The sequence below is a fragment of the Pipistrellus hanaki genome (assembly GCF_964339955.1).
Source record: "Pipistrellus hanaki genome assembly, chromosome: 12".
Classification (NCBI taxonomy): Eukaryota; Metazoa; Chordata; class Mammalia; order Chiroptera; family Vespertilionidae; genus Pipistrellus; species Pipistrellus hanaki.
The window spans coordinates 15,285,562-15,298,318 of record NC_140514.1 but is presented as its reverse complement, the minus strand read 5'-3'; the positions used below and the strand labels follow the sequence as shown (position 1 = coordinate 15,298,318).

General features: G+C 53.7%; 1 protein-coding gene across 6 annotated transcripts in view; it reads right to left on the bottom strand.

Moving 5' to 3' along the window:
• Positions 1-12,757, bottom strand: part of OTOF (otoferlin) — a gene marked incomplete at its 3' end in the record, with an annotated part of 70,634 nt that overhangs the window by 22,308 nt on the left and 35,569 nt on the right. For all 6 annotated transcript variants that reach the window (XR_014796589.1, XM_084901566.1, XM_084901568.1 and 3 more), the window contains 8 exons: positions 12,184-12,310; positions 11,742-11,790; positions 6,010-6,141; positions 4,021-4,083; positions 3,508-3,592; positions 1,556-1,715; positions 1,033-1,219; positions 403-589 (listed from right to left, as the gene is read on the bottom strand). Coding sequence is in view for 5 of the 6 variants with exons in the window: in XM_084901566.1 (XP_084757692.1) it covers positions 403-589; positions 1,033-1,219; positions 1,556-1,715; positions 3,508-3,592; positions 4,021-4,083; positions 6,010-6,141; positions 11,742-11,790; positions 12,184-12,310 (990 nt within the window). The remainder of the gene's footprint in view (positions 1-402; positions 590-1,032; positions 1,220-1,555; positions 1,716-3,507; positions 3,593-4,020; positions 4,084-6,009; positions 6,142-11,741; positions 11,791-12,183; positions 12,311-12,757) is intronic.

Here is a 12,757-nt window from a genome sequence, read left to right as displayed (position 1 = left end):
ATCTATATCTAATATGCATGGATATACAAGAGTGGAGGAGAGAAGTACACACACACACACCACCTACATATATACATACACCACATATACACACATAAAAAATATGCATACACACACATGCACACATGTATAATTGTTATTTTCATTTTACAGATGGGAATAGTACAAAGGTCACAGGGACTCATTATCAGAGGTGGGGTTCAAATCCAAGTCAGCTCTGCAGACTTAGCCATGACTTTCTACCTCCCCCTTGAGGTGGGAGCTGCTAGCCGAGCCCTCACCGCGCCCAGCACCTTCCAGGCCGAGGTGCGAGATGGTGGTGGCTGAAGGGGAGCCTCCTTCATTTATCCTTCCTTCAGGACCCCCCACCCCAACCCCGCCACTCCATCTGCTACGGCTGACCTTTGTCCCCGTCGTTGGAAATCTTGCGCAGGTCAATGAAGTGGGTGCCGATGGCCACGTCGTTGACCTTGTCCGAGTCCCGGATCTGCACCTTCATGCGTTTGCAGAGCGGGGGGAACAGGTCTGTGAAGACGACCTGCTCATTCCACAGCGGCTCGTAGCTGTTCTTCTGCACCGAGGTCTTGCCCTGCGCGAGGGAGTGGGCGGTAGGGTTTGTGCTTGAGTGTGCATGTATGTGCTTACTTTATGTGTGCATGTGTGTGTATGCATATGTGTGTATGTGTGTATAGGTGGTATATGTGTGTATATGTAGGTGGTGTGTGTGTGTGTGTGTGTGTGTGTGTACTTATCTCCTCACTCTTCCCACCCCAGCCTCTCGGACTCTCCTTCCATTCGGTGCCCCCCCTCAGTTCTTGGTCTCCAGGACCCAGAGGCGGGAGAGTTCCCTAAGGCCTGTCCAGCTGAGACAATCCCAATCCCCCCGCCCCCTGCACCCTCATCCCTCACTCTCCTCCCTTCTCAGGCCAGGCTCCTGGCTTCTGATTTTGCCTCAAGTCAGCCTCTAGGCTCCCCTATCTCTCTGATGTCCGTCACCCCAAATCCCAGCCCCTCCCCTCTGCACCCCAGTACCTTCTGGCCAGCAAAGAAGACTTGCACGTAGGGGTCAACCAGGTCCTTGTTCTCCCCAATGAAGGCCTTCTTCACGTTGGCCATGAGGCTGGTGTTCATGCGGGGCAGCCCCTCTGCTCGGTAGATCTTCACGTAGAAGCGGGCCCACTGGCGTTCGGCGGGCACGCCATCGGGGAGCAGCAAGTTCCTGCCGGCACACACAGCTAGGGCACCAGGCCGGCACCCCAGCTCCTGCCCTCGCACCTATGTGCCCCTGGGGCCTGGGACAATCTCCAGGAGCCCCTGCTCTGCCCAGTCCCTTCTCTGCTGTGACAGAGAGCCTGTGGGTGTTGAGGCCAGCGTAGGCAGCCCAGCCCTGGCCAGAGTCCTTCCAGGAACAGGCGGGCTATCTGGGGGTGGGTGAGAACAGGGGTCGGGGGATGGAAGGTTCGATCTCTGAGCCAGTCCATCCAAGGGACTCCCTTTGGGGCAGGCCGGGCGGGGCCAGGCCGGGTCTTGGGCTGGGGGAAGTTGGGAGCCTCACCCTTCAATGTCATCCTCCTCCGTCTCGTTGGCCTTGTGGGGCGTCTTGATGTTGTCCCCCTTGCCCACCACTGCGACGTCACACTTCACGTAGCCCTTGAGCCCAGCCGAGATGTCGTCGGGGTCGGACAGGATGGCCCACTTGTGGTGGAACTGGTGCTCTGCAGTGGTGAGGAGCGGGGACTACACCCGCGCTCCCTCCTGGGGCACCGCCCTCAGGGCAGGCCGCAGAGCTGCAGAGCTCAGGGCCTGCTTGGCCCCTAGATCAAGCCATCAGGTGCCCCTGGACCAGGGGCCACTGCTCTGCTTGCCTCTAGGCCAGGGGGGCAGAGGTCCCTGAGCAGGTGTGTGGTGTGACCGCCTCCTAATGTGTTCCTCTGCCTGCAGCCCTCCCACCCCAACCCCTGCACTCACCTGCACATGGCTGCCAGGCAGAGCCTTCAGAGAGGCCCCCCTCTCTCACCGGGGGGCTCCCGAGCGCTTGGGGTAAGACCTCAGACCTTAGCATGGCCTGTGGGGCCTCGGATACAGCTCCCCAGTTTCCCCTGCCCATCCCACCCCATCCCTGTGCTCCTGCAAAGCAAAGCTGCGGACTCCTCTCTGAATAATCCACTCACTATTTCACACCTTCGTGCCGCTGTGGCTGCTGGCCTTTGGGCTTGGAATGATCTCATCCCTGCTCTCCCTCTGCCCCAACCACTCTCTTCCCTGTGTAAACATCCACTTCCTTTGCTTAAGTGTCTCCTCCTCCATGCAGCCTTCCCCGACTTCCTCGGAATTGCTAAACTTGATCCTTTTGATGTTCTTACTGTTACATAAGCTCACTCCTATCGCACTGACAAGTGATGAACTATTTATTGTCTGTCCAATTTCAGACGGAAAGCCTCCCAAAGACAGGGTAGTGTCACCCCAATAACCCCAGGACCTAGGACAGTGTGGAGACCTAGGACAGTGTGGAGGAAAGAACAGGTGTCAGGGGAAGAGGCCATTCCAGGGTGGGTCACTGATCAGCTGCCTCCTGCATGCCCCCTACTGGGGATCGAGCCCACAACCCAGGGCATGTGCCCTGACCGGGAATCGAACCGTGACCTCCTGGTTCATAGGTGGATGCTCAACCATTTAGCCACCCCAACTAGGCTTAAGGTTCACTTTAAAGCTGTTTGCGAACAGAGGGAAGCCCTGGCCTTGCTGCATGGAAGGCTCAGCACTTCCCTCTTCCCCCCTCTCTCCTTCACCTTCTACCACAGCTCAAGCCTGCTCCTGCCAGGGTCAGTCCTCATGTCTGAGTCACAGCCATCATGTGCACCAGCCAAGAGTCTATTAGGCTGAACCACAAAAAGCTCCAATTTGTTCAACATATTAGTTTAGTGGCACCTTCAAGCCACTTAACTTCTCTCGGGTCCTTTGATCTCCTCGGGAAATGGGAGGAAGGACTGGTGCCTACCTCACTGTTCTGGGAGGGCCCAGTGTCTGGCTGGCATGTACTGCCGGCATCAGAAGGCCCAATGGTGTCATTACTGCACCTTGAGTGGTGGGCTCACCTCAGGGACAGGGAGCCCCTGCCAGGTTGTACGCCCACGGTCCCCACTGGCCGGGCCGTGGGCTCTGAGGACAGTGGAGCTCAGGGGGACTCAGGAGTCATACCGCCTGATGCCACTCCAGACCAGCTGGGGGACTGGGAAAGCCCTGGCACTTCCCAGAGCCCCAGGCCCCTCAACTGTGGAAGGGGCGGTGCCACCTATCCCGGCAGAGGGTCAGCCTGCAGCTCTGGGGCTTCCCAGGATGCCATGCCAGCAGACCGGTGCACAGAAGGCTGAGTGCCATCACCCCGCATCCCTGCTGGCTGTGTGTGCCCCCGGCCCCACCGGGCTGAGCCAGACGCCGGGCTGGGAAGACAGAGCCCACGCTCCCCCAGCCTCGTGCACCGACGCCGGCCCGGCCGCAGCTACTCACCGGGCTGGGAGTACACGGTCCCCACGTCCATTTTGAAGGAGCCCACCAGCGTGCCGCTGCGCAGCAGGTTCTTGGAGTGAATCACCTTCCGGGCACAGCCACCAGCCAGCAGTCAGGCTGGGCGGGCCTGAGGCTTTCGAGGGGCGGGGGGGTGGGTGGGGGTAGGGAGGGTGCCCGATGGTGGCACCACCTCAGTCTTTCTGGGGACCCAAGCCTCTGGGTGAAGCAGGAGAGCATTTGCCGGGCATGGGGCTGGGGGGAGGGGGCTCCCCGAGGCTCAGATCAGCCCCCCTGCCCTGGCCTCTTTTTGCTGGTCGCCAGGACAGGTGAGTAGGTTGTGCACTGCGCTGTCTCCCAGCTATGGGGCGAGAGGGGCTCAGACACAGCCTGAGCCCCGCTGCCCAGCTCTGTGTCTGGGTGCAGGGCTGCCTTTTTGTGGCTGGTTTGCCTCAAGGGTGCTCGGAGGTGCAGCGTGAGCTGACGCCTGCCTGCCCGGGGCAGCTCCCCACTCACCGAGATCTTGATGATCTTGTCGAACATGACGTCTGGAGTGACGTGGAAGTCGAAGACGAAGTACTGGAGGGGGAAGGACCCAGGTCGGCCGTCACAGGGTGGACAGCTCACACCCAGGGGCCGTGCTGGGCCCCTCCCCCCTGGCAGTGCCTGTCTGCACCCCAGCCATTTCCCCTGGGCCCCCAAGTTCAGGTGAGCAGCAGTGGCAGCCACTGGTCCTCCCCGACCTGGGGCAGGTGGGAGGCTGGGCCCCAACATGAGGGCAAGACCCCAACCCCTAGGCAGGGCCGTGCCACCCCGTGTGGGAGGGGAGGGAGGGGGCAGACGATGGAGCAGCCCTGGGCCGGGAGACGGGGTTTCTAGCCCCTGTTCAGCCCCTTTCTAGCTGTGGGAATTTTCTGGACCGCAGTGTCCTGAGCTGGACAGTGAGGACAGTGAGTGACACTCTCCTTAGAGGCGGTTGGGACTGTGAGATACATTGTGTGTGTATGAGCCACATCGGCATCGCCATTCAGCCCCAGGGCCCCACTCCTAGGAGAGGCAGCCCGTTTCAGAGATGTGGAAACGGAAAACTGGAACCGATAAACCCGAGTCTGAAGGCACTCGCCGGCAATGGCAAGTGCCATGGGCACGGACTGTCCTCTCTAGTTGGGAGCTGCCCCTCCCTGGGGCGGTGCCCACCCCTTTCTCTGGCCCCTGGTGGGCAGGCGCTGGGAATGAGGGTGTGTGTGTGGTGGTGGTGGTGGTGGGGCAGAGCAGAGGCACCCCGGCCTGCTTTGTTGAACTTGTGGGCAGAAGGAAAAGGCGTTGCCAGTGTATTTAGGGGGAAGATTGCAGGAGGATCTGCTCTTGGCTGTGGGTAAAGGTATGGCTGCAGGGACAGACACACCGAGCATTTACTCTTGGACCCATCACTGTTTTTTCTGAGCTTCAGTTTGTCCCTCTGTGAAGTGAGGATAATGATTCAGGGACATCATTCACAGGAGCGGGGGGGGGGGGGGGGGGGGGGGAGGGGAGCAGGTGTGTGGTGTTGAAGTCTCAGCGAGATGACCTCTGGCAAGCAGGTGCCCGTGGTCAGCGCACAACATGCACCAGCTGCTACGCATGGCAGCAGTACGTCAGGTGGTGCTGGACGTGGAGGACGGAAGTGCTGGAGAGACAGTGGAGAGCCAGACACGCAGGTGGGAACTGACGCCGTGGGGCAGGGGGAGATGCCCAGGAGCGTGTAGGAGGGAAGCAGGCCCAGGGCAGGGCTCCAAGAGGCACAGCGTCCCAGCAGGGGGCAGAGCCAGCGAGGCGAGAAAGGCGGGGAGGGAGCTGGCAGAAGAGGGCCCAGAGGTCCCCAGGGGAGGGACTGGCAGGTGGATGAAATGAGCCTGTCAGGGAGCGGGGGTGTATATCGCAGTTAGGGACAGCAGGTCCTTGGCGCATTTAAAGATGGGCAGTGTCAGGGAAGCCATGGGACAGAAACAATGGTAGAGATGGAGGCGTAAGTGGGAGGTGAGAAAGTGGGGGCAACTCATGCGGTCAGACTGTGGATGGGAGGGAAGAGGGGGTCGCCAAGGAGATATGTGGGCTTGAAGAAAGGCAGAGCTAGATGGCTGGGTAGTTGGATAGATAGGCAGATAGGCAGATGTATAGTTCCTGTCGTTGAGTCTACATGATTTCTGTTAGCTGAGGTTAGGATATGTGAGAATCGAACACCTTATAGGCAAAGGAGGATCCCCGAGTGTGAAGGAAGGCCATGGAAGGCCAAGGGACCATGTCTCCGTATCTGAGGGAGAGTAAACCGTTATCTAGGCAGAAGGCTTTTCCAATCAGTGTTCTAGTGGTAGTAGCAGGGTGGGTCAAGGTCAGCCCTGCTGCTACCGGTAGCTGTTTGTGTCTCTTGACTCCCAGATGCTCCTATTGGGCCCAGGTGGGGGTAGGCCCAGCCTCCTGCCACATTTTGGGAGGTCCCTTTCCCCACCTGGGGCCGTGGGCACTGACCTCATTGTAGTAGGGGCAGTTGGTGGACTCCTTCATCGATGTGTACTTCTTGTCGTCACCCACCTCCACGCACACCACGGGGTCCATGTTCAGGCCCACCAGCTGCCGGGCCTCGATCACCGTGATGCTGACCTGCAAGCAGGAGAGAGGGAGGCCCGAGGGAAAGGTGTGTGAGCCCCGGAGCTGGCTCAGCCAGAATAAAGTCAGCTTTCAGTCAAATGGTTGGTCTCCCAAGAAGACAGGGTCTATATGAAGCTCATGATGGTTTCAGTCACCTCTCTTGAACTTGTGTTTTAACAAAATGGGCTTTGCTGAGCTAGAATTAGCATTTACTTCAGCACATTTCTTCTCATGAAACTGTACAGGTTGCTTTCCATGCATCTCTTCTCGGAGATCTGGTATTTTAATTGCTGTGCTTTGAGGCAACTTCTAAATATGATTTCACTCAAGAGAATCATTTTCCCTTTTCATAAAAAACAAATAAACACAACAATTACCATCCACCGTGTCCATGGGAGTCCCATAAATAAACTAAAGGCCAAGAAAATTTTATACATCAAAACTAAAGATGTTAGGAAAAATAGAAACTCTGATGCCAACGAGAACCTTGTGAGGAAAGCATACAGAACTGGAAACCAGACATTTACTAATTGAAGGAACACTTGAACTATGAACTCAAGCATTTCTATTTGGAATTGGAAATACCAAGGGAATGGAGCTAAGAATCTGGAACTTTAAAGAAGTTCAATAATCACCATTTCTCAAGGGAGCTCAGAAGGAAATAGAACTAATTAATTTAACTCAGAGTTTACTGTGAAGAGAGTAAATAGACATTAGAAGTTCTTCCAGAATATTCTTTGCACAATAGTTTATAGAGTTTTGACCCCAATGAAACCTTTTATACCAAATATATATTCTTAAATATCATAATTTTCCACAACTAACCCATCTCCTCTCTTCCATTAAAAAAAAAAAGAAAAGAAGGACTTGAGGTAACTCAAGACTAGGAAGTAGATAGACACAGATTTGGCATAATAAGGTGCTAAAGATATGCCGTCAGGAGATTGACCTTCCCAATCTGAGCAGTTGCTCCATTTTTATGGTTTTCAAACAGAGGCCTGGCCATGATAACAGCCTTTTTCAGAACCCAAAGTTTCCATCTTCCTCCACTGAGCAAAGCCCAGGATGGCAGACAGCTCTTGTTGGCAGCTCTGACTCATAAGAGGTCGGAGGTGGAGAGAGGGGGAGGGCAGAGGGTTGAATGAAGTAAAAGGGAGAAGAGAGGCTCTGGAGGGTACTCTTTGCTGGCTGAGTGGTGGCCCCAAGGGGAACCCTGAGAATTGAGGCTACTGCATGGTGCTGGTGCTGGCTTCTTACGGTGCTATTTTTAAAAAATATATATTTTATTGATTTTTTACAGAGAGGAAGAGAAGGGGATAGTTAGAAACATTGATGAGAGAGAATCATCGATTAGCTGCCTCTTGCACACCCCCTACTGGGGATGTGCCTGCAACCAAGGTATATGCCCTAGACCGGAATCGAACTCTGGACCTTTCAGTCCGCAGGCTGACGCTCTGTCCACTGAGCCAAACCGGTTCCAGCTTACGGTGCTATTTTAAAAGCAGCATGTATTTAAATATTTATGCTCTAGGAATGCCATCCTGCTGCTCCTCCCCCAAGCGGGGCTCTGTAGAGGGGAATGTATCAATGGGACTTGAAATTAAAAACAACACACAAAACACGAGGGAGGGGATTGGCCCTCCTTCCCTCCCCTTCTCTAATCAGCAGCAGAGGACTTTATTTTTCCTGGATGGAAGGTGAAGACACAAATAGAGCCACGGTGGGGACCGATTGACAGCTGGTCAAGGAGACACTTTTTGTAATTGACTACCCCACCCTCTCTTTCCAAGATAAGACACATAATCCCTAGGTGGCCTCATAAGAGCCATCGCAAGGAACAATGCTGATGTAAATCTATACCTTTGTCTTGGGAGAACCCAAGAGTCAAAGTGCTTCCTGACCTGCTTCTGAGCACTCTGATCATGCGGCAAGAACACTAGGTGGGAGCTGGAGATGAGAGGGGATGCCCCTTTGGCACCCAAATATCCTTTCCCTTCCTGCACCTCCTGGTGGCAGAGATGTGACATGGCCAGATCTGCCTTTTGAGACGATGGCAGAGGATGAGGTGGAGGAGGTAATCTGAGGGTAGGGAGCCCAGAGGAGAAGTGGGTTCAATGTTGCAGTCGAGGCTGGGGATCTAAGGTCAGTGGGAGGAAGATGACATAGAGGCGAAAACTGGAGAGATGTTTGGAGGTGAAAACATCTAGGGTCTTGGTGCTGGGAAGAGAGAACATTGAACTTGCATATGGAGGGAACAGGCTCAAGACTAGATCATCCGTCAGCCACATCTCTGCCTGGGGCTGACCTTGCTCACTCTGATGGGAAACTGCATATTCACCAGGAGGAGACGGTGGCTTCTTGCTTTTGAGATGTCAGTAATCCTAACAGGGTTTGCACGTTACACACATCCTAAACGGAGGAAAGACGGGGTGTGAGTATGCCGTGGCCTTTTCCTTGCTCTGAGGCCTCAGGGTCCTTCCTGAATCCGAGCTCAGCTAAGGCCCTCTCCTGTCACCAACTGACTGTGCTTCCCAAGGCCTTTCTAACTCAGCAAAGCGTACTTCCCCTAGAGAGTCAGTTCCTTCCGGCAGGCTTTCTTGCTTTCTATGTTGTATTTCCTGGAAGCAAGAATAATTCAACATTTGCATCTTCAATGCTCTCTCTCTCCCCAAGTGTGTTAACACTTGCAGTTGAGACGTGCATGAACCTGTCAGGAAATCCCGAGTTACTGTTTCATTTCATTCAGATTGTGTACAGTGTTTGGAGGGAGAGTGCCTGTTTGGTGAATAAAAGACTCTGGCAGGAAGCAGTTTGAAAGAGCTTTGGAAAGCAAGCAGCAGGCAGTAAGCTGAAGCTGAACAGGGAGCAGCTGTCCAAAGGGTTAAGTTAGAGAGAACTGAGCCGTTCTCACTGCTGCGGTCAGGCACCCTGAGGTTTGAACCCTGGAGCTAGCTCTGAGTAACTGCGACCTGGTCAAGCTCCTTACCTTGTTTGGCCCTCAATGTCTCACCTATGAAACTTAGTAATCCCTATATTTGGAGGGTTCCAAGAATGACATTTACTTAAATGGAAAACATATTCAGCTCGTGACCTAGTATCTATTATAGCATATGTAAACCTTCAAAAATACAGTTCCCTTAACAGCAATGACTTCATTTTCTGTGTGCCCTTACATGGCAGACTGGGGACACTGAGGAGGCAACAATATCTGACTATGGGGTCTTTGTTCTTTGGAATTTTCCTGTTCTCAGTTCACAGAGGAGTCAAGCCCTGAGCCCAGTGCCCTCAGAAGTCTTAGAACACTCTATGCCTGGATTTTTGCAGAGAGGTGGTGGATGGGTGGGTGGGTAGGGGTTGACATACCCAAACCTTTCAGGAGCCCAGTGGCTTGAGGTTATCTAGAACCACAGGGGTAGGGCCATTTGACACTGTCTGGGGCTATTTTTCAAGCACCTGAAGATGGTCAGGGACTGAGGTGAGGATTCAGGGAGACAAGGTGTGTCTGGAGAAAGCATGAACAGATGTATTTGATACAAAGAAGGGTGCCATCTATTACATTACGTCATCACCTCAGTGAGATGAGGTGGGGCTGTCTTTGAGGTGGTATGGGAATTGGGCATCAAAGATAAGCTCTAACCTGGGAGGGAGGACTCCCGCTGAGTCTGGGGTCTGGCCCTGGTCCCTAGGCCTGGTGGGCTCTCCCGAAGGCTCTGCCCCTCCCACCGGCCAGCATAGCCACTCAATGCTAGGAATACCCACAGTCCTCAGACCCATAGCTGGGTCTCATTAGCCTCCAAGGGAGGGCTAGGCAATGGGTGGTCTCTTGGCCCTTCCTGCTTTCAGTTTGTATCATAAATAGGCACTTGGTGCTTCTGGCTTGTCCATTAGCCTATGGTGAGTTGTGTTGATGTAATCCAGCCTCTCAGGCTCTGAGCAACTCTGGGAAAAGAGACAAAACTGAGGGTGTGGTCCTGCAAAGCTGAGGATCAGGTCTGTGGGAACCCTAGTCAGAGGACACCAGATGATCAAGGCCAATTTGCCATACACGTGCGTGTAGGCGAAGGTGTAATCTGTTTATGTTAATGTAGCACGAGCCTCACGAATTGGCACGAGGCCTCTCTGTTTGAGCGTGTTCACTAATTGGCACGAGGCCTCCTGTTTGAGCGTGATCACTAACTGGCACAAGGCCTCCTCTGTTTGAGCGTGATCACTAATTGGCACTAGGCCTCCTCTGAGCATGATCACTAACTGGCACGAGGCCTCCTCTGCTTGAGCGTGATCACTAACTGGCACGAGGCCTCCTCTGCTTGAGCGTGATCACTAACTGGCACGAGGCCTCCTCTGCTTGAGCGTGATCATTAACTGGCAAGAGGACTCCTCTGTTTGAGCGTGATCACTAACTGGCACGAGGCCTCCTCTGCTTGAGTGTGATCACTAACTGGCACGAGGCCTCCTCTGCTTGAGCGTGATCACTAACTGGCATGAGGCCTCCTCTGAGCATGATCACTAATTGGCACGAGGCCTCCTCTATTTGAGTGTGAATACAAGTTACCATTAACCAGGCAGGGGGCTGGGCCGCTTTGTGCGGCTGCTTTAAGAACAACTTTGCCAGGTGGCTCCTGTAGTAGCAATGACCGCTCATCTACAACGAAGCCTCTCCCGTATGAGCTTACAGAGTCTCGGGTCTTCTCTGCCTAACGCCTGGCATCTGAGGAGCTGTGCTTCCATCATGTCCTGGGCTGGGAGGGCTGCACTGGTGTCCAGTTACCCCATGTGGCCTGGTCCCAGCAGTGACCAGTCTGCACGGTGGCCACATTGATCTTACAGCTGTAGATCTCTCCCTATCTCAGCCATTTTGTCTCCAGTTTTAGGAACATACAAAAAAATGAAGTGTTAATTTCAGAGAATACAGAGGAGCAAAAACCAGAAGAAACACCCACTCTCTCACTATCTGTAGATAACCAGGTTGACATTGCTCACAGCATTAAAATAATGCAACACTTTTTAAAAAGGCACCCAGGAAATCTTTCTTCAGAGGCCCCTCCTGTTGGTGTTTTGGTTTGTTTGCTTTTTGGAGGAGGTTCCCCCAGGTCCCTCTTACTTGATGAAGTCAGTTCTGAGCACGGAATCCTGGGAGGGCTTTGAGCAGCGTAAACAGGAGTTTCAAGCTCCTCTTTGGGTTTGTACCTCTTTTTTTATTTTTATGTTTTATTGATGTTTTTACAGAGAGGAAGGGAGAGGAATAGGGAGTTAGGAACATCGATGAGAGAGAAACATCAATTAGTTGCCTCCTGCACACCCCCTACTGAGGATGTGCCCACAACCAAGGTACATGCCCTTAATGGGAATCGAACCTGGGACCTTTCAGTCCGCAGGCCGATGCTCTATCCACTGAGCCAAACTGGTTAGGGCTGTGCCTCTCTTTTTATGCCGCTTCTCTGTGTGCCTCCCAGGGACAAGCTTACTCTGGGGATTTATATCTGGCTGAGATTGTCCACGACCCCTAGGCCCATGCCTCCACAGAGTCTGTAATGCACAGCTAGCCGGACCACATCCCTGCCCCCACCAGAGCAGACTCTGAAAGGCTTGAGGACTCTAGTTGGCCCCCCTACCTGGTAATCCATGGGCCGCCCGGGCTCCATCTTAATGTCTGGCTTGGATCTGAGGAGGAGAACATACTGTCAGGCCTGGTGTAAGGGGGTTGCTTGCAGGGGAGGAGTGGTTAGATTTCGGAGAAGGGCGGAAGGACAGGACTGTGGTCTTCAGACACCCAGGACTGTCCAACAGAAGGGGGAGTGGTTGTTTTCGGAGGCCCCCGCAGAGAGGACTAAACAATAGCATAATTAACAGAACGGCAGGTTCTAATACTGGCTGGATGGCTCCTCGCTTTCCTAAGGCCCACATCTGCTGCTCTCTGCCTTTGCAGGGAGAGCTGAGAGAGACAGCCAGGAGAAGAAGAAAGGGGCAGGGTTCAGGTGAACCCAAATTCCTAACATTCCTGCCTGATTTTGGGGGGCGGGGAGCAATTGGGGATGTGGGGCTCTGCCCACTCACCGCTTGTTGGAGACATTGGTGGTGAGAGCTGTGACAGAAGCTAGAGACACACAGTCTGGATCCATCCCCTCCGCCAGCCGAGTGCCCAGGCGGTCAAGGTCATCCATCTCCAGCACCGCTGGTTCATCTGGGGAAGAAGGGAGGCCGGTTAGGTGGGCGGGATGGTGGGATAGAGGTGGTCTTTTCCCTTGTGCTTTGGCTTTAGGGAAGCTAACAGCTAAATTCAAGATGCATCTAGTAGCATCTGCTAAGAGTATTATAATCTATCTTGATCTTTCATTGATTTTAGTGATATCTGGTTTTGCTTTTTAATAAAATGGAACTCTTCTATGGTATGGTACTTAAGCACTGAGTAGCCTCATGGAAGAGGTAGGAAATGAAGGACACACACTGATATACCACTCATAACAATAGCTACCATTTTTTGAGTGGCTACCATGTGCCAGGCACAATGCCAGGCACTTTATGCACATATCTCTAGTCCTCATAGCCATGCCCACCAATATGGGTGCTATTCTCATGTCACACCTGGGGAAACTGAGGCTTAGGGAGAAACGTATCCATGTAAAATAGC